At 44.8% G+C, this 27,600-nt stretch overlaps 1 protein-coding gene and 1 long non-coding RNA gene across 5 annotated transcripts in view; one reads left to right on the top strand and one right to left on the bottom strand.

The window, feature by feature from the left end:
• Positions 1 to 2,705: 2,705 nt before the first annotated feature.
• LOC122456420 lies at positions 2,706 to 25,209 on the top strand. Its single transcript, XR_006275339.1, has 2 exons — positions 2,706 to 2,822; positions 24,544 to 25,209. It is a non-coding gene; the product is annotated as an uncharacterized LOC122456420 (long non-coding RNA).
• The window catches only part of EYA2 (EYA transcriptional coactivator and phosphatase 2), a 184,459-nt gene continuing 159,565 nt past the window's right edge, over positions 2,707 to 27,600 (bottom strand). For all 4 annotated transcript variants that reach the window (XM_038370414.2, XM_038370415.2, XM_043495704.1 and 1 more), the window contains 6 exons: positions 23,789 to 23,949; positions 21,476 to 21,590; positions 20,724 to 20,845; positions 17,823 to 17,923; positions 6,611 to 10,978; positions 2,707 to 6,427 (listed from right to left, as the gene is read on the bottom strand). In XM_038370414.2, coding sequence (XP_038226342.1) covers positions 10,898 to 10,978; positions 17,823 to 17,923; positions 20,724 to 20,845; positions 21,476 to 21,590; positions 23,789 to 23,949 — 580 coding nt within the window. In that variant the 3' untranslated portion in view covers positions 2,707 to 6,427; positions 6,611 to 10,897. The remainder of the gene's footprint in view (positions 6,428 to 6,610; positions 10,979 to 17,822; positions 17,924 to 20,723; positions 20,846 to 21,475; positions 21,591 to 23,788; positions 23,950 to 27,600) is intronic.

The following is a 27,600-nucleotide window of genomic DNA, read 5'->3' on the forward strand; positions in this document are numbered from 1 at the left end:
TATTTCACATTTGGTGACAATGTATACCTTCAAATCAGCGGCACTGCGATGGGTACCCGCATGGCCCCACAGTATGCCAACATTTTTATGGCTGACTTAGAACAACGCTTCCTCAGCTCTCGTCCCCTAATGCCCCTACTCTACTTGCGCTACATTGATGACATCTTCATCATCTGGACCCATGGAAAAGAAGCTCTTGAGGAATTCCACCATGATTTCAACAATTTCCATCCCACCATCAACCTCAGCCTGGACCAGTCCACACAAGAGATCCACTTCCTGGACACTACGGTGCTAATAAGCGATGGTCACATAAACACCACCCTATATCGGAAACCTACTGACCGCTATTCCTACCTACATGCCTCTAGCTTTCATCCAGATCATACCACTCGATCCATTGTCTACAGCCAAGCGCTACGATATAACCGCATTTGCTCCAACCCCTCAGACAGAGACAAACACCTACAAGATCTCTATCATGCATTCCTACAACTACAATACCCACCTGCTGAAGTGAAGAAACAGATTGACAGAGCCAGAAGAATACCCAGAAGTCACCTACTACAGGACAGGCCCAACAAAGAAAACAACAGAACGCCACTAGCCATCACCTTCAGCCCCCAACTAAAACCTCTCCAACGCATCATCAAGGATCTACAACCTATCCTGAAGGACGAGCCATCACTCTCTCAGATCTTGGGAGACAGACCTGTCCTTGCTTACAGACAGCCCCCCAATCTGAAGCAAATACTCACCAGCAACCACACACCACACAACAGAACCACTAACCCAGGAACCTATCCTTGCAACAAAGCCCGTTGCCAACTCTGTCCACATATCTATTCAGGGGATACCATCATAGGGCCTAATCACATCAGCCACACTATCAGAGGCTCGTTCACCTGCGCATCTACCAATGTGATATATGCCATCATGTGCCAGCAATGCCCCTCTGCCATGTACATTGGCCAAACTGGACAGTCTCTACGTAAAAGAATGAATGGACACAAATCAGACGTCAAGAATTATAACATTCAAAAACCAGTTGGAGAACACTTCAATCTCTCTGGTCACTCGATCACAGACCTAAGAGTGGCTATACTTCAACAAAAAAGCTTCAAAAACAGACTCCAACGAGAGACTGCTGAATTGGAATTAATTTGCAAACTGGATACAATTAATTTAGGCTTGAATAGAGACTGGGAATGGATGAGTCATTACACAAAGTAAAACTATTTCCCCATGGTATTTCTCCCTCCCACCCCACCCCCCACTGTTCCTCTGATATTCTTGTTAACTGCTGGAATTAGCCTACCTGCTTGTCACCATGAAAGGTTTTCCTCCTTCCCCCCCCCCTGCTGTTGGTGATGGCTTATCTTAAGTGATCACTCTCCTTACAGTGTGTATGATAAACCCATTGTTTCATGTTCTCTGTGTGTGTGTATATAAATCTCTCCTCTGTTTTTTCCACCAAATGCATCCGATGAAGTGAGCTGTAGCTCACGAAAGCTTATGCTCTAATAAATTTGTTAGTCTCTAAGGTGCCACAAGTACTCCTTTTCTTTTTGCGAATACAGACTAACACGGCTGCTACTCTGAAACCTGTGATTAGTCAGTATGTAACTGATGTTCTTAAGTCTGAGGTTCTACTACAGTTATTTTCTGGGGTAACCTGCTCCAGCCCCTCAAGGAGCACAGCCCAAGGAGTTGAACCTTCACCCCAGGGGTTGCAATGCCTATATCATCGTTCACAAGGCTAGGGGATCGGATCAGCCAGTGGCAGCACCCAGATGCCTCCACCTACAGCTGCTTCCCTCCACCTAGTGATGGCTCCACCCTCTTTCTCCTGCACTGCTGCAGCTGCAGTTTCAGGCAGCATCTACGCAGGCCCCTCTCCTGCCTGGTTCCACTACCCTAGCGGGAGAGGCTCAGACAGCCCCACATCTCTGGAGTCTATTACACACCAGCTGCAAGGCAGGCCCTGCATGCCCCATCAGCTCTTCCCCGCACTCCCACCTGCAGACGCAGCCACTTCTTCAAGCCAAGGCCATGCCCCCCACCCCTGCACATGCTGCCCCCGTAGAGGGGAGCCACACCTAGGATTGCCAAGCATTTGGTTTTCAACCAGAACACCCAGTCAGAAATGGACCCTGGCTCTCCAGTCAGCACTGCTGACCAGGTCATTAAAACTCCAGTCTCAGCAGGGCTAAATGGCTACATGTGGCTCCCAGAAATGGCTGGCATGTCCGGCTTCTAGGTGCAGGAGCAGCCGGGGGGGGCTCCGTGCACTGCCCCCACCTCGAGTGCAAGTTCTGCAGCTCTAATTAGCTGGGAACTGCAGCACCTGCACGCATGGACAGCGTGTAGAGCCCCTTGGCCCCTCCGCCTAGGAGCCGGACATGCCAGCTGCTTCCAGGAGCTGCCTAAGCTAAGTGCCGCCCAGCTGGAACCCAAACTCCCTCCCAGAGACTGCACCTCAGCCCTTCACCCCCTCCTGCACCCCAACCCCCTGCCCCAAGTCAGAACCCCCTCCCAGAGCCATCACACCCTAACCCCTGCCTCAAGTCCCCTCCCGCACCCGCACACGCCCTAACCCCCAGCCCTTCATCCCCTTCTGCTCCCCAAACCCTGCCCCAGGCAGATTAAAGTGAGGGGAGGGGGCGGGGCCGCCGGGAAGGGGCGGGGCCGCGGGGCAAGGCTGCTCCGCTTTGCCTGGCCTGAGGAAGTTGGCAGGCGTTGGGCCCGCCCCGCGGGGGTAGCGCCTGCCGCAGGGGGTCGCTCTTACCTCCGCACTGGCCCGCCGGGGGCACCAAGTCCACGTCCAGTAAGTGGGTTTTGGTGGTTTTATTTCGAACCGGCCGGGGCCGGGGCCGGGGCTGTCAACCCGGGCAGCTGCAAGGCGCTTTGTCCCGCCAGAGAACGATACGAACCCCCCCTCCCCCCCCCCGAGCGGGTGAGGCGCGGCCCCCCCGGCAGACGAAGCTCGGACGGGCCTCGAGTTAAACACCGCCCGCCCCCGGCGTTTCCCGGCTGCCCTCGAGGCAAAGCGCTCCCACGAGCGGGCCCCTCAGTCCACCCGAGGCCGCCGCTCCCGCGGGGGGGGAGGAGGGGGGAGTGTCACCACTGGGCGCCTTCCCAGGTGCTCCCCTCCGCCCGCCCGGGAGCGCTCTTGCCCCTCCCCCGCCTTCCTGGTCTTGCGGAGGGAGCTGTGGGGGTTAAAAGCGGCTTGGGCGGTTGCGCTGGTTGGTTGGCGGGAAGGCGGCCCCTGCGCGCGCGCTGCGGCCGCCCTGCAGCCGCCTGTCGAGAGCGCCCCTCGTCTCCCGCTATCGCCAAGCTGGGCGTTTCCCTGCCGCGTGGGGCGCTGGGGAGGGCCCCTCCCTGCAGGCGCCCGGCTGCCTGGCCGGGGGGGGGGGGGTCACAGGGCGGGGCTAATGATGGCGTTTTGTTGCCATCATGTGGCTACAGGTGGGAGCTAAACTAATGTAAAGGAGCGGCCAAAAAAACCAAAAAGACAAACACAAACCCTTTATAAGCTAGAGATGGAAGGCAACAGTCTAACACTGGGGTAAATGCAGGGAACTCCCTTTGCAGATTTTTTTTTTTTTTTTTGCAAAGCATTAGTTAGCTCAAAAGAAGCAGTTTTGTATATTGACATAAGAATGGCCATACTGGGTCAGACCAAAGGTCCCTCCAGCCCAGTATCCTGTCTACTGACAGTGGCCAATGCCAGGTGCCCCAGAGGGAGTGAACCTAACAGGAAATGAGCTAGTGACCGCTCTCCTGCCATCCAGCTCCACCTTCTGACAAACAGGAATAGGGACACCATTCCTTACCCATCCTGGATAATAGCTATGAATGGATTTAACCTCCATGAATTTATCCAGTTCTCTTTTAAATCCTGTTACAATCCTAGCCTTCACAATCTCCTCAGGCAAGGAGTTCCACAGGTTGACTGTGTACTGAGTGAAGAAGAACTTCCTTTTATTTGTTTCAACCTGCTACCCATTAATTTCATTTTGTGGCCCCTAGTTCTTATAGGAACAAGTAAATAACTTTTCCTTATTCACTTTCTCCACACCACTAATGATTTTATATACCTCTATCATATTCCCGCTTAGTCTCCTCTTTTCCAAGATGAAAAGTCCTAGCCTCTTTAATCTCTCCTCATATGGGACCTGTTCCAAACATCTAATCAGTTTAGTTGCCCTTTTCTGAACCTTTTCTAATGCCCAAATATCTTTTTTGAGATGAGGGGACCACATCTGTACACAGTATTCAAGATATGGGCATACCAGGGATTTATATAAGGGCAATAAGATATTCTCCATTTTATTCTCTATCCCTTTGTTAATGATTCCTAACATCTCGTTTGCTTTTTTGACTGCTGCTGCACACTGCGTGGATGTCTTCAGAGAACTATCCACAATGACGCCAAGATCTTTCTCCTGATTAGTTGTAGCTAAATTAGCCCCCATCATATTGTATGTATAGTTGAGGTTATTTTTTCCAATGTGCATTACTTTACATTTATCCACATTAAATTTCATTCAACAGTATTCCAAATTAAATTTGTGTTTAGATTATTCACGTGCTTGTGATGGGCCACAGTTTGGTTTCACGAAATCAAAAGCAGAGGTGGTTCAGCTCTGGATTACATTTTAATTGAATGATTAGCAACTTGTGGAGAGAGAGCTAATAAAACATATTTCTGGTTTTGGTACCTCTTGTCCAATTGTTACGTGTGATTTAAGCACTATTGCTTGGTCCTATACAATACACAAAGCATTTGCTTGCTGCCTAAAAGATGCAATTAAGTGAAGATGTATGGATAGACCCTGAGGATGATATCAGTTTAGGAAAACTAGGTGTTGCATGCATTTGAGTGTTCCTGAGGCTCACAGAAGAAGTGGGTCTTTAAAAGGGATCTGAATAAGAGGGTTGGGGGCTTTTGGTACTGGGGTTAGGAGATCATTTTGTGTATAAACAACATGGAAGGAGGTGTAAAAAATTGAAGTGGGAGAAGAAAATAAAGGTGATGGAGGGGATGGTGTCACCAGTTGAGCAAAGGAGACAAGAAGGGGAATATAATAAGAAACTGACATGTAAGCCAGGGTGGAGCTTTAAAGGACCTTGAAGCTGAGAACTTAAAATTTGATGGACTGGCAAAAGGAAAAGCAGGGGAGATATTGGAAGAGGAATGACAATGGCTGTTTTGTGCTGAATTACACTGTAGCCAAAGGCAGTGTTTGCAAGGAGGAGGTGGGGAACCAGGCTTTTCTGCTTATGGTCCCTCTCCTCCACCCAATAGAAAAACTACCTGAAAGTTGGCTCTTGGGGTCCACATGGACTCCAGCCTGGCCTGGAACCATGCTGAGCTGAGAATCCCTGACAGCTCTGGCACTTTTAGCTGCACTTTTATCATCCATAATTCTGAAGACAAGATGGCACTTTACATTGGTGACAGTTTGGCCAGTTATTTTGCATTGTTGGGGGTAACAGATGTGCTCAGAGCTGTGCTGCTACTCTTACTCATTTTTCCAAAGAAAATATTAATAAATACCCAATGGGAAAAGGTGAAAATTGACCAGGTTTGGGTTTTTTTACATTCATTTACACAAAATGCCCTAACATACACAATACACTTGTTATATAACTTAGCATCTTTACTTTTAAATACTACTACTATTCATGTTTAGAGTTACGGCATGCAGGTAAACACCAGAGTAAGCAATGGTAGAGAAGAGATCTAAGTCATTTATTACTGTAGTGAAAGTCTGTGCACAATTAGTGTAGTGAATCTTTTGCATGATGTCCCATGCGTCTGTTGAATACCTCAGGTGAAGACCTGCGCCCTATTGAAGTTAGTAGTTTTGCCAGTGACTTCAAGGATGAAATCCTGGTTCCACTGGAGTCTGTAGAATGTGGACATAAGAACAATTAAGTAAAGACAGTCCCAGCAGCCCGAAAGGAGATGGGGGTGAGCGAGGCATATTTTTATCAGCCAGAAAGGAAGGAAAGCACTAATAAAATAATACTTTGTCACTCATAGAAAGCAGCAGGAAGAATTAATCCAGCCCTAGCAATCTGCCTTTTAGGATGACAAACTGTAACATATCTGTCAAAAGTAATTTATTTCATTTTAATTACAGTGTTTCCCAAGTCTGTTACAGTCGTGCAGCACCTGTGCTGCTCTGGTAGGCAACAGATTCAGCAAATCACCTACAATAAATCAGCATTTACAACCCTCATCCCACCCAAACTATGTAACAGCTGAATGATTGCCCTTAATTGCAATAGCATCATAAAACAAGTTCGAACTGGATCACAGAGTTTTCTTCCCAAGACCTCTGAGAAGCTTAATGAGGCTTGAAGTAAGGGACATGCTACTCTGCATCATCCACAGTCATCATTTGCTTACAAACACCTATTTCTGTAGTAGCAGCCGTGTTAGTCTGTATTCGCAAAAAGAAAAGGAGTACTTGTGGCACCTTAGAGACTAACAAATTTATTAGATGCATCCGATGAAGTGAGCTGTAGCTCACGAAAGCTTATGCTCTAATAAATTTGTTAGTCTCTAAGGTGCCACAAGTACTCCTTTTCTTTTTACCTATTTCTGTGTAAAAAATGCTTACAGCATTGGCCCCCAAGCCCAACAGTAACAGTGTTGTGAGGATATAGCATGTTGGGCAATACCTCAAGAACACTGTAGTATATTCTTATAAAGTCTACATCCAGTTTAAAATAAAGCTGACAGTAATGATCAGACATAATCGCAATTTGTGGATAAAAAAGTATTCATCAAGAACTTTTTTCATTGTTAAAAATGTATTTTGGTACTTATGCAAATGCTCTGGCTCCTGAGTCTATGGAGAAAGTGACTTTTTGGAGGCAAGAATCATAACCCACTGAAGTCAATGGGAATTTCTCCATGGCCTTCCACAGGCCCTTCGTCCATGTATGTTTATTTGAATGGAGTAAATTGACAGCTTATACAGCTAACTATTCCTGCTTGTTATACAATACCTATGTTTAACAGCACGTTATCACAATCTCAACTATAAATGGTGCTATCACTCCACTTAAATAACCCTGATAGGTGGTTTAAATGCCTGTGGCTTCTTTGAATTTAAAATATGTATATATATATTGCTCATTTCTTGACTTCTGGGAGCGGGTCCCTCAGACCTGCTTTTTGCTGCAGTGGGAATGATTAAACTTCTTTGGGAGTTCCCATGACATAAGTGCACTGAGCTAGAGGAAGGGCCGGGCAGGGGGGAGGGTTAGTTTAGTAATTACTTAGCCCATTAGCCAAGATAATGGTTTAAGGCCCAGTTTGTGGCTGGCATAAATAAATGTATAACCCTGAAGTTAATGGAGTTTGCCAACTTACTCCAGCAGTCAAGGTGGCCCTGTAGGCTTCATTTCACGACTGACACTTGAGAAGGGCTCTCCACTTCCCTTACAAGATATTTTAAACTTTGAAGGAGAAAGTAATTTTCAAGCTTGTGCTGTGGAGTGAAGGTCAATATAAAAGGATTATTTAATCAACAATAGATGGGAAGATACAAATTCTTCTAAATACAGTGCTACACAGTAAAAAGAACACAGCCTGTGCCTAAATAATGGAACAAATGGTTTCTCTGGAAATGCAAGCCAGTGACTAAACAAGACACAGTTTAGTGCAGCTTGTTTTTCTCTATGTTTGGAAAGGTATTTTGCTCCCTGAAGTGTTGACAAGTGGCAACAGCGTTTTCTATATTCTGCAACTCTTACAGTCCTATTCAAGTTTTAAGAGGCCAGAATATAATCTACCATACAGGATAGCTATCTTTCACTGCCTCGTTTTTACATAAGAGGATGGTTCAGTGGGAGGAGTGCTGACCCTCTGTAAGTGGAGAGGCTCTGATTATTAGCCTATTAGTCCTATATTAGTAATGTCATCAGTATGTCTGTTAGGCAAGGCTCGGTTTACTCACCTAGGGCTCAGAGGTGGCCTACATTACACTTGACTCAAGGGTCTTGGTCACCTCATAGCTGCCACTCACTTGGTTGCTAGTGTAGTTTAGAAAGGCTGCAACAATGTTTGAAAATATTTTTAAACATGACTACAAACAATAGTCTGAACTGTGCCTGGGGCATGGGTATTCCCAACTGCTAACCCAGGACTGATGTATATTTGCCCGTAGCCAGCTATTTGCAGAACAAAATGTTCCTAGATTCCCTCAGACAGGCAAGGCTAAGGCCATGCTTTTTAGTGAAAAGAGGACACCTGTCACCCCGCGTCTGGAAGCTGGTGCATGCCAAGTCTGCGGTACATCATTGCTCTTGCTGGCATATGCCACTCAATGTTACTGAGGCATAGAAGAGATGGACACAGCCAACTAGGAGAGCAATGAATGACTATGGAGAGAGCATATGCAGCAATACACAGGGGAGAGCAAGGGTGTGTGTGTACAAATATGAGAGAGACAAAGCACTAGAACTCTGTTGGGGTGGGGAGTTGGGGGTGATGGAGGTTGCAGAGAAGGAAAATCACAAGCACATAAGCGAGCCTGAGAATGTCTGAACATGTTCAGAAAGCAGAGTCTCTTAACTTGCTTCAGAAAGAATGAGCTATTGGGTAAAATGAGACAGCCAATGCCTCCAAATTCCATGAGAAACAATTACTTGATTGGCAAGTTCCTAAAAGCTGCAGCTTTGGTGTCTGTCAGTGGCTTACAATTCCCCAGAGTCACTGTCTTTTGAAGGTTTTACTCACACTTGTGTTTATCTCATGGGAACCTGTCTGTCAGTCAGACTTTCCCCCTGCCCCCAATTTCTCTGATTTCTTGTGTTAGTTTTGTGGTCAAATTTAATCTCTATTTATGCCAGCCAAACCTATTGCAGAAAGACTTTGCTTTTTCCTCGAATCCCTCTCTCAGCAGGCCATAAGGCTAAAGACTCCTCTGCTGGAGAACCACCCTTTATTTTTGTTTTGTGCTCTGCCCAGACCCGAAACAGATTTTTTTTCCCCTCCTGCCTGCTGTAGGGGAGTGTGGATAACTTACTTTACAGATGCTGAGTGGCTGATACTTTTGAGCCAGATGCTGAGATTAAATTACTCTGTGGTCAATACTCCACACTCACCCTGCAGGAAACTCTCTCGCTCAGAGCTGGCAATAGATCTTTATTTCCTGAAGTGGCTGTTTTGAGATTCTTGTCAAAGGCTTTATAGCTGTAGCTGTTGTATCTTTAAAACTTATTTAGCGTCACACCTGTGTGCAAACAGTAAATATGCTGCATTGGTAATGAGGCCAATACATTATCACACTGTCTCTCTTTTGGGGAAATGCCCATTTAATCATCTCTCATACCTCCTTCCTCTAAACCTTCCTCTGCTGTGAAATCTACAAATTACTCCCATCTGGCATTGGGTAGGCAAGGGGCAAACCTTGACTTCTGTTGATCTGCTAAACTTTGTTTTATTGTTACTATCTCCTCCCAACCAACATCCACCCAATTTGTCTGTTTTGTACACCAGTGGGGTCTGTATAACATGTAGATTGTGGCCTCTCTGGGGTTGGGGTTGTTTTACTTGTCATATGTCTGTAGAGTGCCTGGCTCTATGAAGTCCTGATCCTTGACTGGGGTTTCAAGGTGCTACTGTAATAGAAATAAATAATAATAAAATCTATATAGAGAATTAGAGATTTATCCAAGCCCAGGGAGCCAAACTGTTTGACATTGAGGGTTGCCAAGGCAGCTCATCAGGAGCTTGTAGGCTGAATCTAATTTGCATAGGCATTTACTTACATAAATATTTTTGTCAAAAATAAATGTGCCGAGATGTAATATTTGCTTGCACTTTATCTTCCCTTGATAGATGAACAGATGTTTGCTGGCCAAGTTCTCTGGCACTTAACATTCAGGTGATTGTCTTTGCTCCTCACGCTGCCATCACAGGGAGCTCCCACAGACTTTAGTCTTTTGCATCTCCAATTTAAGTTCTCCTAGTCCATCTCTAGCTCAGAGGGAAAGCAAGAATTCTACACATCTGCTAGACCCAGAAATGCATGGAGAGAAGAGAAGGCAGGTGTTCTATTTCCCCAAAATGTAAACGAAGTTTTATTTAATGCCTTTCATTCATCACAAGCTACTTCTCCCCACCCACCGAAAACAAGATGGCAGCATAAGGCACTGTTTAGACACATGCACAGTCCACATACCATCTAAATCAGGTTTAAAAAAACATAGCTAAAATTCTTACCAACAGTCCCAAATGTCCTCAATACTAATGTACACAATATGATTGTCCACAGAGTTTATCGTGGAGAAAAGAACTATTAAATTAGAATTGTAGGACCCTCTGCCCTCCCCCCAAAAAGAAGATAAAAACAGATACAGAGCTTAATACCAGAGTAATAGGATTAGTTCATAAATTAAAAAAAAATACAAAAAACCCAACTATTTCACTCTTATTTTCAGAAAGTCCCACATAATGTAATGAAGAGTCCAGTGAGCATGCCCAAAATTCCATACTGTGTCCTTTCCCCCCCTTTCAAAGCAAGAAAACTGACAAGTAGACCCAGGACTTCTAGTCTTTTGTGTGCTTCAAAGTCATTCACATGGCAATAAAACAGTCAAGAGTCCAGTATCAGCTCTAAGAATCCATTTTAGCCATAAAACTGCAAGATCCCCACTGGGTGATTTGAAGGTTTTTCCCTCCATCCAATGGAAGAAGAATGTGATACTTTGCTTTCCTGATGCAGATTCTTAAAGGCTTCCATACAATGGGTTCTCCTTGAAGAAAGATGACTGCAATTGTTGTAGGATCAGTTATATAAAATACCAAAGAATACGTTGAGCTGATGTCTCTCTGAGTGAAGCTTGCCCAGCGTTGAGGCGTTGGGGTCTGCTACAAGTACTCAAGTTCCAGGGCATGCCTGAGAGCCTCCAGGTCAGCATGACAGGAGATTCTCCAGAATGGCATGTTGTGCTGGAATGAAACCAAAATATATTTTTTAAACACAAGGATCAAAAGATCTTTCATAGTTTGCACCCTGAACAATGGGACATGTTACACCCTTAGCCATGAACTCACAATATTGCTACAGAGATAAAGGATCATCTTAGAAATTAAAAGAAGGGGGTTTGGTGTCTCCTCTGCAGTTGTGTGTGTGTGTCTGTAGAGACTAAAAAAAATTGCAAAGTGCTGGAAATTGTGGAAACGTCCTGAGTTTATGAGGCACTTTCACATGCTGTCCTGCTTCGGACGAAACAAGCGGGGCAGGGCAAGTTTCTGGATGCCTGCGAAGATTTTGTATTGTTATACAAGAAAAACTTTACTTCCCATTTTCCCGCTGGGTTTAGTGTGAATGTTTCTAGAATAATAATGTTCTTCGAAACACAATCTTGCTGCTCCTTCCTGATGTCTAAAATCCATTCCAATAGGTGCCTTAGCAACATGACAGACAAGTGCTATGAGATTCTCCACCCAGCTCTGTAATCCTTTCCTATAACACATGCTCCAGGCCACAAAAACTACCTTTGTGTTGCCACCTCCCCATAGGCTAGGAAGTTATGCAATAAAATGAAGTTGTTTACATAATCAAAAGCATGAACCATAAAGCAGTTGGTTTTATAACAATTACAGTTCACTCTGCAGGAAAGACAAACCCCACAGCAATCCGTAGGTACATAGGAATCGCCATAATAGATCAGCCCAGGGGTCCATCTAGCCCACTATCAGCTGTTTCAGAGGAAGATGCAAGAAACCTTGCACCAGGCAGTTATAGGATAACCTCTTGGCATATACCAATGAAGTGCTCCTCGTGGCCCAGGACCCAGGAGACCTGGTATGGGTGGAGACTTGCCAAGCCATCTATTCAGCAGCCTCCTCCACCCCAAGTCAACTGGGTCAAGAGCTCTAGCCTGATGGTTGGGGACAGGTGCCAGACTGGCTTCCTCCCACTCACGCACCAGACCATCCAATGGGGGTGCAGGTCCACTGTTCTATTTTGATGTGTACCTGTCTGCCACTGATCCCTTCCCGCTAGAGAACTGGATCGATCTGGAGGCCAGGGTGTCTGACCAGGTGTGGAGATGGACAGGGCCGCTCTGGTGCCTTTCCCTTTGAAGGAGACTCCAGTGCTTGTAGTCTGGCATGGAGCATGCTCACATACACCTTCCTCCACCACCTCTGGGGGTGCCAAAATGACCAGCAGCAATTCTGTCTCTCCACCTGAGAGGTCTCCCTCCCGACCTCTCTGAGCTGCCAGTCTTCTACCAGGTCCTCCTCAGGACCTGGAAGCTACTCTCAGCAGCCAGGTCTGCAGCACACGCTGAGGGGGGAAGATTTCCTAACAGACCCCTGCTATACAACCCACACCTTCATGTGCAGGTAGTAGAGTCTCACTTGGTGCACCAAAGAATGGTCCTGGCTGAGGACACCAAAATCTGAGACCTCCTGGACTACAGTAAAGAGGACCCTGCAGCGCTTGGCTAGCGCATGGGGTTGCCCACTTTGCATGTCCCCCTAGTGTGTTCCAGAAGGAGAAGGCAGCCTTGCCCCCAGCTTCTCTCACTTTTCTCAAGTGGGTCTTGCAGGAAGGTGCTCCCTTCCACCCCTCACCCCTGGCCCTCCGGAGCTCATCATTGGCCTCTGTCCCACAAACCTCTCCAGTCCCCCCCAACACAAACCACCTGAGTTGGCTGAATGACATCTACTGGGCCTGTCTCCAAACTGCACCCAGAAAACACCTGTACACACTTGTACTTCATACCATCTACTTCCTCGCCCCGACATCCTGCCCCAACTCCAACTAGTGGAGACCTGCTGTTCCACAGCCTGCCAGAGGTATTAGTTGGTGGCTCCTTCATGGAGCTATGAGCAGGGCCTTGTAGCTGGTACAGTTCATGGAATCTCCCAGCACCTGCCCTTTCTGCAAAGAGAGGGAGATCCTGGCACATGTCTATGTAACATGTCTCAAGTTGTAGCTCCTATTCTAGAACTGCCTTCTGAGGTTCTGGCTGCACTTCACTCTCCTCCTTCTTCAATTATGCACACCCCATTCATGGCCCCATGAAGTCATGAGACTACCTCCTTCTGGCACTGGCTAAGATGGCCATCCATCACACTAGGAGGAGGAAGCTGGATGGGAGTTGCTCTGCGACTGTGAGGCCTATTTCTGATCCCTTGTTATGTCATGCCTCTGTGTGGAGGTCCTCTGGGTAGTATCCACTGACTCTTTAGACACTTTTGAGGAGCAGTGGGTGCTGTCGGAGTATTCTTGGCTTGGTGTGCCCTTCTGGTACCTTGCTTTTTTAACCTTTGACTCTCACTCAGTTCCTGTTTTTTCATTTATTTGTGGTCTGGGTTCAGTGGTTGAAGGGACAAACTTTAGTTCTGGGCAGGCCTAAGCCTGCCCATCCCACTACCCCTAATAGCTACAGGATAACCCATCCCCAAGGAAGCTTCCTCCTAACTCCCATTTGTCAGAGGTTGGCTTATGCCCTAAAGCATGAAAATCTATATCCTTTTCCAAACCCCTTGTTTATTTTTTAGTATTTACTACTATTATTACTTTAAATATGTTTGTTCTCCATACAATTATCTAAGTCCTGGCTGGTCCTTCTCTATTGAAATATCCCATTTAAAAATACAGTAGAACCTCAGAGTTATGAACACCAGCGTTATGAACTGACCATTCAACCACACACCTCATTTGGAACCGGAAGTACACAATCAGGAAACAGCAGAGACAAAAACATTAAAAGAAGGCAAATACAGTACAGTACACTACTGTGTTAAAAGTAAACTACTAAAAAAATAAAGGGAAAGCAGCATATTTTTTCTGCATAGTAAAGTTTCAAAGCTGTATGAAGTCCATGTTTAGTTGTAAACTTTTGAAAGAACACTCATAACGTTTTGTTCAGAATTACAACATTTCCGAGTTACGAACAATCTCCATTCCCAAGGTCTTCGTAATTCTGAGGTTCTACTGGATTCAGCGCTAAAATGATGTGACCTTCTTGCAGTCACCTTATTTTATTATGTCTCATTTAAAATAATGGAAACTATGCTTATGCTCTTTTGAAAGCCAGATTTATGTTTCCAAAAGAAAAAAATGCCAACTATTTGTGGGTGCCAGTAAACAAGTGATGTTCAAACAACAGGTAGGTCTGGTTAATATTCTGATAACTCTGTAGGTACAGTTTTGACAGTTGTGACCTGTGTTTAGTACTCTCTGTAGTTTTTATGCTCACTTCAGTTGTAAGGGGTGAATCTCAGAAGATTTGGAAATTACATTCAGATCTTTATCCAAACTTCTTTGATTTGCTCTGGGCGGCTGAAGGTTTGAGTTGGTTATTTTCTTAGCCAAACCAGTTCATTCATCCTAAGTTTGTACCAAAGACTGAGGCCTGGTCTACATGCACATTTTGTATAATGTGGTGCATACTGGTGTAATGGGCATACTGGTATAATGATGTCAGTTAATGCCAAAATAGTGATATCGGTATAATCCCAACCTTGGGTTACAGAAGTATGAGCCTGCCCTAACTGGTTTAGCTTACTCCCCTTCCCATATAGGAATAAGTTTAACTGTGTCACTAGGGGGATTGTACCACTTTAACTGCACCCATATAGATAAAGCGGTCCAACTTGTGTGTCTAGCTAAAGCCTTAATCTGGTTTCTTAACATTACACATTCTCATTTCCCAAGCAGACAAAATAGTTGAAGGAAGAGGATCCTTTCCTAGTGCTACTACCTGCTTAGGACACTGTAGTGACACCAGATGTTCATTTTACATGGTGTCTATTTACACTCCTCTCTACTTAAATACAGTTCAAGCTCCTCTCTGCTATGTTGCCTATCAATAAAAAAAAAAAATCTTCCCTTGACGCTATTTATCACTTTGTTCACTACACACAGCAAGCAAACACAGGGGCAACTGAAGTGACTACAATGCATTGCTCTGCAATTTCACTTTATAGGGGAAAAGTTATTTCTCTCCCCCTCCCTCAGAGCCTTGGTGGATATAAAATCCCTGCCACTTAAATTATCTATCTTCCTTTCTTTAAAAAGAGGAAAGCTTGGACACTCAGCCACGCCTGCTGTTCAGCTCTTGCAAATTTATCATTTGTGGATAGGTGAAGAAAAACGACTCACTAAAACTGAGATATTATCAGTGCTGCCAGCAAAACAGTGAAAGGCTCTCTGCCCGCCCCATTTTTTGTATAAAGTCAGGTGTGTAGCTAGCAGCCCTGACTAATGATTGTCATCAATCAAAGGCTGTGACAGCTCCAGCAAAGAATGTGTTCTCCTAATGGGAGAGTTGATTAAACCAGGAGACACTAGCAAGAGGCCTCTTGAAACCCTGCCTGTAGAAGGCTGCTGAACCTTCCTGCTGCTTCATACTCCCATGGAGCTTGGCAGCCTTTGATGCAGTCATGTGCACTGACCCACTACCTTTGAAGTCTAGTGCAGGGCTGTCAAAAGGGCAGGCTATTATCACTTCACTTTCAGTCCATGCATTTTGGGTTCTTCTTGGAGGGATTCTTAACCCTTGAGGAACCAGCTGAACACCTGGAATCTGGCTAATTTCCAGAGGTTTTTTTTATTGGTGACAGAAATTGATGTGCCATGGTGGAAAAGGTTTTCTGGCTGCTTCAAGGCAGGACTGGATTGAGACCCTGGGGAAAAGCAAGTGCTGACCCACCTTGCACCTGCTGGGATCCCCTCCTCCCTGAGCCTGTGCTTCCAATGTGAACAGCCTCGCCTGGCTGCTGCTTCCTGCCTCCTCATTTAGCCTAGGAACCAGCCAGGGGAAGTTGGGTTACATAGGATGGTCATGCATGGAGCACGAGAGTCTTAGATGGGGCTGCAGGGGGAAGCAGGAAGACACCCTGAAAAAGACGTGATCTAATGGTGTTTCTAGCCATGTTGAAACCAAAACAGTGGCATTTTTCCCATCATGTTTCTATCCCACAGAAAGTTCAGGAACCCTCCCGACTCAGGAATTCTTCTCTAAACTGTTCAGGGACTCCAACCCCCACTAATAGCCAGAAACCCTCACAGGCAGTAATCCAAAGATTTGCAGTTTGATTTCCCTTGTCTGTCAACAGCTCCACCATCCTCACCCAAACTCACACAGCGTTAGTGAGTGGCACCCATGACTCTTCCTCCCTGTGCCCAAAGTTTCTGACTATGCCCTGCCATGTTTCTTATTTATCTTAGTTTTTTTTCTACTGTGAAAGTCACTGTAGTATCCTCAGCCTCACCTCCAAATCTATCCTTCCTCATCACCATAAACCTGGCCCTGGCCTTGATCTTCTCATGGTATGCTATTGTTAGCTCTTCTCGCTGGCATCCCCACTTCTCCTCTCTCCCTCTTCCACTCCACACAAAATGCAGTCACCAGGATGATCTTTCCTTCTCACTACTCTGATAATATCCACAGCAGCTGTTAGGCATGAATCATACAGGCAAGCTACACGGGGCACTGTAAGGGCACCTCTGGCTCAGCAGTTCTCCCACCCTGCATTGCCTGGGAACAGCACCAGTATGGCTGTAGCCCCTTCATGGGTGCCCACCACCCTGCATCAGTAGCACATGAGAGCTGCGGTACAAGCACAGCTCCAATTCAACTGCCTCCCCTCCACCACAGCTTTTCAGAAGGGGGAGATGTCTGTCTCTTTAGGGGCACGCTCTGTCCCCAAAGACTTACTGTACCAGCAGCCAGAGCTCAGAGCCACTGCACCACCACCATTAGTGACTGTCTTCATTGCCATGATGAGAAGGGCATTTCCTAATAGGCTGGAAAGCCCACAAGAGCCCACGTTGAATGCCATATTTCAACAGTTTGGCATCTGGTGCCAGTGGAAAGCAAGAAAAAGAGATATACAAATATTTTAAAAGTGAAGAATCAAAATGTTTTGAACTTCAATTAAAAAACAAACCAGTTTTGGATTCAGTTAGAAATCTGGGCAAAAGTCTAGATTGCATTTTACTGTATCTGAAATGTTCTGCTAATCCCTAACTGGAAGTCTCATCTGGTACCTAAAATCAGGTTGTGGCTTGCTTGGACTTTCCCAGTCAGTTGGCATGTGGTGCAACGAACACTGGCTCTGCAGTTCTCTTCAGGATGCCAGTGACAAAGGGCCGTGTCTGTCCAATGAGTATGTAATACTCTCAGGATTCTGGGTTCATTATCCCTGATCATGTCACTTTCAGATCCTTCCATTTTTGTTTTATTTGCATTTGATGTACCTCCCAGTTTTTTGTTTGTTTTGGTTTTTTGCTTGTTAAAATTAATCAAATGGCTCTATAAAATCATTAATGAAAGAGAAGGAGCCACTCACTAGTAGTCTCCTTGGTACTAACTGTAACAACATTAGCCTCCATGACAGCACTGAGTATTAATATGCTGTGATAAATCACTGCTGAGAAATTCTGCTGGAGTTTGGAAATTATAAGAGTGTGGCATATAGATCAGAAACTCCAGAATTCACCATGCTTACTTCAGCTGACATCACACAAGCAGGGTTTGTTTCTTGTCATGTGTCTAATGTCATCTTTATTAATCAGGAACAGTTCCTGGAACACGTAATAGAAACTAGCAGTGCTTGAGACCACCTGAAAGGCTGCAATGGTTGCCAGGGCTATGGAAGTGGGATTTGCAGTAGGAAATTGCTCAGGATGCTGTGAGGATTTGCAAATGGGGGAAAGAGCCTAGCTGTAAACAATGTGGAGGGGAAGAAGTTTCATTTAATGCTTAGTTAAATAAAGAGCCATTGAATTGAAAACTCGAAGAACCTGGAATTGCACATACAACTGTACCTTTTTTGCTCCCTGTTCCTCTTCAACACCATCTCCTATTACAACATACACGGCTTTCCTTCCAAACCTCTGCATTATCCGTTCAAAACAGCTCTCTTTCCCTGAGCAACAAAAAAGAAGTGTTAGTTATCTAAGAGAAATGGGCAGTCGAGCTGGAATTCAGCTTTGAGGGCTGGGACAGGGCCTGATTTCATTTGGTTCTTTGTATTTGTAATCTGGTTCTCAAATTAAGACTTAGGCAACATTCTCTGAGATTCCATTACACGAGCTAGCAGCACCTTCTTTACCTACCTAGTGTTGCCAGCTCCCTTGTGTTTACAACAAGTCTTGTGAGTTTTGGTGTATTTCTTCAAACCCCTGCTGCTGGAGACGTGCAATTCTCTGAGAATCTCAGGGCTTGTCTATACAGTGGGTTATGTGCACTATGGGGGGGGGGCGGGGAATTTCTAAAGTGCACTAACATGTTGTGCATTAATTGGTCTGTACAGACCATGCTGGTGTGCACTAAAGGTTCCATAGTGCACATTAATATATCCGTACTATGTTAAAGTGCACTAGGGAATCTTTAGTGTGCACCAGCAGGGTGTACACAAACCAATTAATGCACAACATGTTAGTGCACTTTAGAAATCACACCCCCGTCTCCCCATAGTGCACATTACCCCACCATGAAGACAAGTCCTCAGCTTTAATTTTAAAAGAATAAGGTTTCTAGTGCTCATGGTTGCAGAGAAAAGCTTGAAAATCTGAACCAAAAAGGTTCAAACATCAGACTGCAAATAAAAATAACCCAACATTTATTGTTTTTAAGTCTCTTGATTTTTAAACCAATTTAGTGTTTTGTGAATACTTGGTGTTGGCAACATGGCAAACATGATTTAGGGTTTAAGTCCAACAACCTAGGACAACTGTGAGCTATCCAGTAGGGCTGGCCAAAAAATTTCCACCCAAACTTTCTACTACACAGAATTTTTCATGAAAAAAATTTGCTTTCTGCAGAAACATTTCAATTTTTGTCAAAAAGTATTCACCCGAAAAACTTTCAGCTTTTGATCACAATTTTTTTTTTAAATGAACACTTTTTTGTTTGTTTGGGGTTTTTTTATTGTTGTTGACATTTTTCTACTTTCAGCCTTCTTTGCAAGCTAGTGCTATTGGGGTGGGACAGAAATGTCATTTTGAGGGAGTGCAAGAATCTAAGAGGTGCTAGCCACAAGGGAATGTCAGAGGTTCAGGGAGCTTCTGGGTATCTATGCACCACAATATAAAAATAATTAATAATATCACAAAAGGGCAAGAAGAAGGGATGTACAGCCTCTGGAGGAGGTTAGGGTTTTTTGGATATTAGGCCTTGTTTAGTTCTTTTTGGCTGGATGGTAGTGTGGAGTTGTGAGAAGCTGAAATTCACATTCTTATCCATATTTTTACCCACAAAGGGAAAGCAAATAGGACCATCTGGTCATTCCTGATATGGCGATATGATATACTAGTGCTGCTTAAAATACATTTACAAAACATATTAGAAACATTAATCTTCACAGCACCATGGGAAGTAGAGAATGATCATCACCTCTTTACATACAGGGAAACAGGGACCCCCAGAGATTAAGGCCAACATTCTCAACCTTTTTTAAATTTTAAAAGTTTTAATTTAATTGATCTCGCCACGGTCACACAGTGAGTCACAATGGCAGAGAGAGGATGAGATCTTGGGAGTTCCTGGTTCTTAGTCACATACTCAGAATACTAGACCATTCTGCTTTCTCTATAATCTCTGCATCTTTACTTTTGGTCACTGTAAGAATGTCCTCACCAGACTCCTGACCAAAACTTTGGAACAATCAAAGAAGTCTCCCCCCAGAAAATCCATCACAGGTTTTATATTGAGCCTGGTGTATGCAGGGGGAGGAGTTTAGTGGGTACAGCAGGTATACTAGTGTGGTGCAGATGTGATCCATGAAATTCATAGTTATGTATCTCAGCACTGAGTCCATATGCTTTGATTTAAAGGAGTTCCCAGTCAGCTATCACACAACATTAAATATTCTATTCTGCACCTTCAGAGCTTCTCTTTATTTTATTTATAGGCATTTCTTTTGGTGTTCACCAAGTGTCTCAGCCTTGCAAACAATGAGCTTAAATGCCCAGCACTGCTGTGAGGTAGGTGAGTATTATTAGCCCCAGTTTAGCGATGGGAAGCTGAACCACAGAGAGCCTAAGTGACTTGCACTGGATCATACAGAAATTCTGTGGTAGAGTCAGAAATTGAGCCTGGATCTCCTGTTTCTCAGTCCAACGCCTGAACCAAAAGACCATCATCCTTCCTTCCCTAGGCCCTGTCTACATTCAAAGATTGTAACTAGGTATAGCTGTAAACCTGGTTGTGTGAGCAAACAAGATTGTTAATACCTGTTAGCAATCACAGCACATAACCATGGCTTTTCTATCTTGATTCACAGTTGCTTTTCTGTAACTGGTCCAGTTCACTGTCCAGCCCAGCCCAGCCCCCAGTGTAAACAGGTCCTTTAGCCATGTTTACGTAACAGGTTCGATTAGCATTTCTTCCTCTCAGATATGTGAGATAGGGTGTCCCAGAACATATGGCCCACAGGCTGCTAATGCTGCTGGGCATGCATGTCTCCTAGGCACTGTATCGCCTACTGAGGCACTATGGGAGAGCTACCTTGATTCTTCCTATGCTGCACTGATATAAACATAGGCAGTTAATATGTTAGATGTGGAGGCACCAACAGGAGAATCATGTGACTCTATTGTGAATAAAGCTGCTGCAGGAACACAATTCAACCGTGCTTGCTCTAAGTAGGTCAGATGCGAGGGCCACAACCTGGTTACAAACAGCCAATTGCACTTTAGACGAGGCCTTAGCTGCATTGCTCTTACCTGTCTTTGTTGCACTATAGATGTTTTCAATGGGGAAGACTGTACCCAGTCCATATAGCAGCACTTTAGCAAGAGCTGGTATGAGCTGAGTTGTGGTGACCAACACGTTTACACAGTTAGGCCTAGAAAACAAAGTGGTTAGTTGAAATTGCAGTGAGTGAGGCAATCTGTGTCCTTTCCTCCTGATAGCCTCTGAGCTGGGAGCACAGGGCAGGATGCAACCCAAAAAAGCTCCGGAGAAGTTGGTGACTATGTGATGGAAGGTGACTGAGGTTTTCTGTACACTCTCTTTATTAATTTATGAGAAACTAAATAATTTAGAACAAACCAGTGACAAAGACGGAGACTTTGCATATCGCAATCAACCACTGAGGTGCCTTAAATGGTGGTAAATCTCCAATGTCATTTACACTGTGTCCCTTGGGTGAACTAAGTCAGGGCTAGTAGTGCTTCTATTTCCCCTTACTAGTCTCCTGCAAATCTGTTTAGTACCTTCCTGGGAATGCTACAAAATGAGATATCCAGCAGCAAGGCAGGAAAACCAGCTGATTTTCTTTTGTTTGGTCCTTTGTATCAGACTGAGCTCACCCCTACCCTGGATAATACAAATCTGGAAAACATGTGCAGATGGGCCTCCCACATATTTGGCCAGCAAAATCCTATAAACGTGCCCTGGTTTGTTTGGAGAAAAAGAAGGGAAGCAAAAGAACTCTTGGATCTCATATGTAGGTGATTCCTTAAGCTGTTCTTACCGGGAATGTATCAAATTCAGAGCCTTGAGAGCATGAGTGAGCCAGAGATCAGTCAGAGCTTCCAGTTCTGCTCTTAACTGAAGCCAGGTTTCCCTCTTAGGAGCTCCTATTAAACCTGCAAGCAGGGAAATTAAGCAACATTATTTGTAGCTGCACGGAAAGGCAATGACTTGCACAGCTTAGTACACAGTACATTAAATGGCCTCCTGCTCTCTCCTGGCCAATCCAATCCTACCTCTCGAGCTGCTCCTCTTTCATTCCTGGTGAAGACTTCTTCTAATCCCGCTGCTATAGAGTGTTTCAAGGCTCTGCCCTGAGTCCCCTTCCCTTCTCCCTCTGGAACCTGCTGCTAGCCTTCTTTTTGGACATCGCTTCAAAGTAGATGATGCCCTGAATGCCCCCAATGTTTCTCACTCCCTCATTCATCCACTTCCCTCATTCCCCCTCCCATCTTGACCCCAGTCTCTTTTGCACAAGTCACAGTTGAGGGGCTTTAATCTGTCAATGGTCTCTACTTCAACCACTGAACTTCTAGATGGCTGCTGTGCAAAGTGTTTCACGACTAAGGCCCTGTTGTATGGAGAAACCTTCTCTGAAATACATTCACTGGTGTGGTAGTTAGCACTGGCACATTTAGCCAGTATTTTGCTCAGCTCTGTCTCTGTAGTTAGCAATTTGCATGGCTCAGTTAGAATACTTTTCTGAAATTTCCCATAGAGTTTATTTACAAACTAAGCGATAATGATTGAAGCGCCGGGCATTTCCTAAGAATTAACAACCAATGCGGAGGAGATAGAGGTCGGAGCAGAAGCAGATGACTGTTGGTCATTAATCCCCCTGAAAATCTGTTCACAAGGTCGTTTTTCCCAGTATATATGGGAAGGTCATTATTCCCACTAAATAAGTAAAAGGTAAATATTTAAAATACCTTTAGGAATATTATTATTTTTGGTTATATGTTATTCTGGCTTTAGCTCTGGGACACTTGTGCTGACAAAATCCATCCCCAGCCTAAGAGAGAAACTAGCTTAGCTAAATTGGATGCTGTGAGATCAAGGAGGCTAGAACATCTCATTGTCTTGTGATATCGTTTTGATGGATGTGGGATAGGGAACTGTAACTCAGGAATACTCTTTCCTTCCATATACACAAGAGCTCATCTATGCATCCCTCGGTGTGAGACTCGAGATATTGGTTTTAGGTTGTTTGAAGGGCGCATGTTTGTTTTATTTATTGTATGTTTGGGGAGGTGATGAACATGTGTTTTCTGCATCAGCTCTAGTGTTAATTTATTGGGTCACACAGCTTTCTTTTGGCAAAGATATGTGGTTTTAATTGTATTTGTTAGGGATCCCATGGACTTTGGAGACGGGGTGCCCTTTAATTAGGTGCACAAATATCAGCATGAATGAAATGTATATTTTAAAAATATTTGTTTTTTTTATTAACCTATTGCCAGGTTCATCGCATGGATAGGGAATTAATGCCTAGACCGTTATTATTTCAGTGCTGAGTATGCTAGGCTCTGTACAATAGAGAACAGAAATTAGCCCCTCCTGAAAGACCTTACAATAATTTCTGAGCCACATTTAGAGTAGACACAGCATGCTGGGTATAAAGCTCTTGAAGCAGGGCTTGATTTCTCCTCTCGTGTGCAGGGGAACAGGCATGGGGAACACAGAACTTTACAGAGCCCTCTTAGGAGCAGTAATATTTCATTTCCTGCTAATTAGAGATAGAGCTGAACCACAACCTCTTGTCTGATCAACTCCTGACCTTAAGAAGCGTATATAAAATCTAGATCCAGATTCTGTAGCTTGGTCCACTATCTCTAATGCCTTTTCTGGGACCTCAGAGCACTTGGCAAAAGCTAACTAAGCTTCACAACACACTCATGCGAGCTAGGTATTAGCCTCAGTCTGCACATGAGAAACTCTGGTGTAGACAGGCTGCAACTTACCCATCCTGTTACAATGTATCAGAGATGGGAATAGGGTACAGGAGCAGTTTTGACTCCCAGTCCCTTGCTCTAACCATTAGACTGCATTTCCCGCTGTAACAAATGAGTTTGCTCCTTGTTTTTGGAGTGCCTAGGCTATTCTGTCATGGCCATTGTTATTTAAGGATAACACTGCTTAATTCTGCTGAAACACTTGCCTAGCAGTTCAGTTCTCCAAAGATCAAGGTACGCTGCTCGCTATAGTACCTAAGTACGCTGCTCGCTATACACCTACCTTGTAGTGTTAATCCTGCTGAACAGAGAGAGTTTTTATGAAAGATGAAAGGGGCCATTCCCTGGCTGCAGACACTCACCTCCTACATTGTTTTTGTAGGTATTGTACATCTCTTTCACCCGCCGGTAGCGGAATGCTAATTTCCTCATCCAGTCAACTCCCCCATGAACTCCAGAGCCCAGACACAGATTTGCACTGGCAGTTGAACTGTGAAAGCCATCTGCTGAGAAGTTATATGTGCTGGTGGGGGGGAAGCAGGGGAAAGAGGAGGAGGAAGAAACAGGAAAGAGTGTTAGTGCAATTATATAATACAAGTTTCCTTCCAACAGGGTGTGGAAACAAGTGAAGGGGGCAGAGGAAGAGGGACACCAGATGTTGCTGGAGAGTAAGGAGGCAGCTGGTAAAGCACAGGGGGAGAAGGAATAAATCTCTTCTTGCCCTACCAGTGTTTCTGCTAATACCTATCAATTTGTGGTGTGCTAATTTATTTGTTGGGCTAAATCTTCAGTCAATTCTCATTACCACTCCTGCTGAATTTGTGGGTACACCTATTTGCATGCACAACTCTTCCCCCAGCCCTCCAAACACATATTTATACAAGCAAATCAGGCAGACTGACAATTTTTTATACCAATGCGGGTGTGTAACTGCATGTGCATTTTACACACAACTGTGCATCTTACGGTGTTAAACATCTGGCGCGATAATGTCAGATATGTACAATAAAAGGTATGGTTTTCCATGTGCAACTGGATACAACTACTGATCCTAAAGGGGGATTAATGGGGTAAAAATTTTGGCCCATTAATTTTGACAAGTAAAACCTATTTTCAGGCATGAGGAACCAATAAGATTGCCAGAGGTGTGGAGCCCAGCACTGCTCCCCTATCTTTACATGTATGGTTTCTACACACCTCTGAAAACAATGAGGAATTTATGGGGCACAAACAGTGAAATGCCTTCTGACGAAGACATAGTACATGCTGGTTACTACCACCCATTCATTGTGAGAGTCACAGAACTACCTTGAACACAGAGAAAAACGGGACTGTCCTCTACATGAAAATTACAACTGGGCACCGAATCACTACGCATGCCTAGTTTACTGAAACACAGATGCTAATGCAACTATCTGTCTGCATAAATACTCAAATCCTAAAGAAGGTAATTCTGATGTAGAACTTTCTGATTGTTTGGCATTGTATGTTAATACCAGGCTTTGAGCCTGTTTTAGAACAAGAAAAGAATTAACAGTGGAATGAAAAGGGCAGCGACTGCTTACAACATGGTCATAAACATTCTCCGCCAAAATCCCTTTAATGCTGCCCAAGCAGAGCCCAGAAGAAGAGAATAAAATGGGTATGGCATATAGGAAAGATGACAAAGGCCTTGTCTATGCAGGAAATTAAGTCAAATCAACTAAAGATGAGAATTTAAAGCAGGTTAAACTCCTGTGTGGATGCTCTCATTCAGAAATAAAGTGACTTTTATTTCAATTTAGCTTAATTCACTTCCCAAAATTATTTTGGCTTAATTTTCCTAAGCATATGAGAAGTATTTGAAAAGCAGCAGAGATCTTTTGGGCTGGGGCTTGTTGCAGGATGAAAAGAGATACTGTTGGCAGATTGCTTTCCCATATACTCTCTGAATTATTTGCACTAATTTACTTAAGGTAAAATCCGGTTTATCATTTGTATATGTCTGCACTTACACCTGGATTTGCTATGCAGTAGAGCCTGCTTACAGGCTAATAAACAGCCTGAAAGTCTCCCATTCTTTCAATGCTTTGCAAAGCACAAACTACAGTCCCAATTGACATGAGACCTCCTCTCCAGGGCTGGATTAATTTAGGGGCTTTAGGGGCTGGAGCCCAGGACCTCGGGCTAAGGAAGGCCCTGCAGGCCCGCAGGTCAGATGCAGCCCACTGCTTCTTTTCATCCAGCCTGCGGCAAGTCTCACCAGACACCAGTCCCTGAGCCTCAACATCTCCCCTGGGGCTAGCGCCACAAGCGCCAGCTCGCTGATGTGCCCCTGTGGCCCCTAGGCGAGGGCATTCAGGGAATCTCTGCACACTCCCCCCACCCCCAGCACCGGCCAATGGGAGCTCTGGGGGCAGTGCTTGCAGGCATGGGCAGCATGCACTGTGCAGAGCGGCCTGGTCCCTCTGCCTAGGGACTGGTCGTGTCAGCCACCTTGGGGAGAAGAGCAGCGCGGAGCCAGGGCAGGCAAGGATCCTGCCTTAGCCTTGCTGTGCCGTCGACCAGGAGCCGCCTGAGGTAAGACCCTCCTGGCCGGAGCCTGCACCCCATCCCCCCCCCGCACCCCAAGTCCCTATCCCAGCCCAAAGCTCCTCCTGCACCCAAATTCACTCCCAGACCCTGCACCCCCACCCACTGTCCCAGCCCTGAGCCCCCTCCTGTACCCAAACTCCCACCCAGAGCGCACACCCTGAACCTCCTGCTGCATCCCAATCCCCCTTGTCACAGCCCTGGCCCCACCCCAGACCCCAACCCCACATCTGGAGCTGCACCCCCTCCCACATCCCAATCCCCTTCCCCAGCCCTGAGCCCACTCCTGCAGTCCAAACGCCCAGGGGCTGCACAAAATCTAATAGCCCCTGGCCCACAGGAGAGTTAATCTGGCCCTGCTCCTCTGAGTGAAGCTTTTCTGTGTGGGGAAAACTGCCTTCCCTATGAGGCTTCCATAGTACTCTGTACTGAGTAGCTACATCCATTTATCATATAAACAATCCATTGGAAAACAACTGAGTATAAGCACAGGTCCTGGTTGCCACACAATGTAGGTGAACAACTGCACACCCAATTTGTACACACAATTACTGTGAATATACATGCACATTTGGCAAACGCACATGCAAATTTATTGTGTGCATGATTACCTGATTTACACAGTATTGATATATGCAAATCTGGAGTAATATTTCCATGACAAAGCCAATTTTTACTGGTCTACCTGTCATTCACAATGTAAGATTGCTGGACACTAAAAACCACTCCTTTAAATCAAAGAAGACATTTTATTGTGACACTGAGTTCTGGCTGTACCATTTTGTGCTCTGTGATGGGTCACAGATAAGCCTAAATTGCAGGGTTGTTTCACTGAGGAATATGTCTAACACCTTCATGAGTTTCTGGTAGCATTGATCAAAGGTACCACTTTTTTGGAAATAATATTGAGTGCAACATGAGTCTAAAACGCAGGACTAAATTTTCAAAGTACTGCATAGTTCTTAGCCATGAAGTTCATGCTGGGTGTAATCAATGCTGTGACCATGGAGTTGTCAACATATCCCACATAAAGAAATGTCACATGGAAAATAAGTAGTTGGGATGCATAGCTGTTACAATCAGAGGACAATACATTCAGGCAATTAATTCTCAAATTATATAGCAAGTAGAGTAGGGTGATGTGTTAATAGTACAGTTGGCACAGTAACCTTGAGATCTTACAATAAATAATAATACTCTAACCAGGAGTCAATTCCAGTGGAAAATATGATAATTACATTGTAACCCATAACCATACAATTTCCTTGCAATACCACAGAATATGGGGATACATATAGGACCGTCAGCTGCAAAAGTGGGAACTCTCCCATTAGTTTTGGCAAAGCTCCTGGGAATTCTGGGCCTGAGTTTCATACAGTCCAGACACAACACTGGACAAGTCTAAGGCTCAAGAATGGTTTTGAAATGGTTTGGTCCAATCTACGTTGGCTGGCCAAACCATATTTGAAACTGGTGTAGCTGAGTTGAGTTCAACCTATTTTCAAACTTGTTTTCCAGTATGGTTTAAAGCTTAATATGGACAGGGTGTGAGGCCTGGGCATATAAGTGTGAGAAAGAGGAGTTTTGTGTTCCCATGCGTTGA

This window comes from Dermochelys coriacea, chromosome 13 (assembly GCF_009764565.3).
Source record: "Dermochelys coriacea isolate rDerCor1 chromosome 13, rDerCor1.pri.v4, whole genome shotgun sequence".
Taxonomy (NCBI): domain Eukaryota; kingdom Metazoa; phylum Chordata; order Testudines; family Dermochelyidae; genus Dermochelys; species Dermochelys coriacea.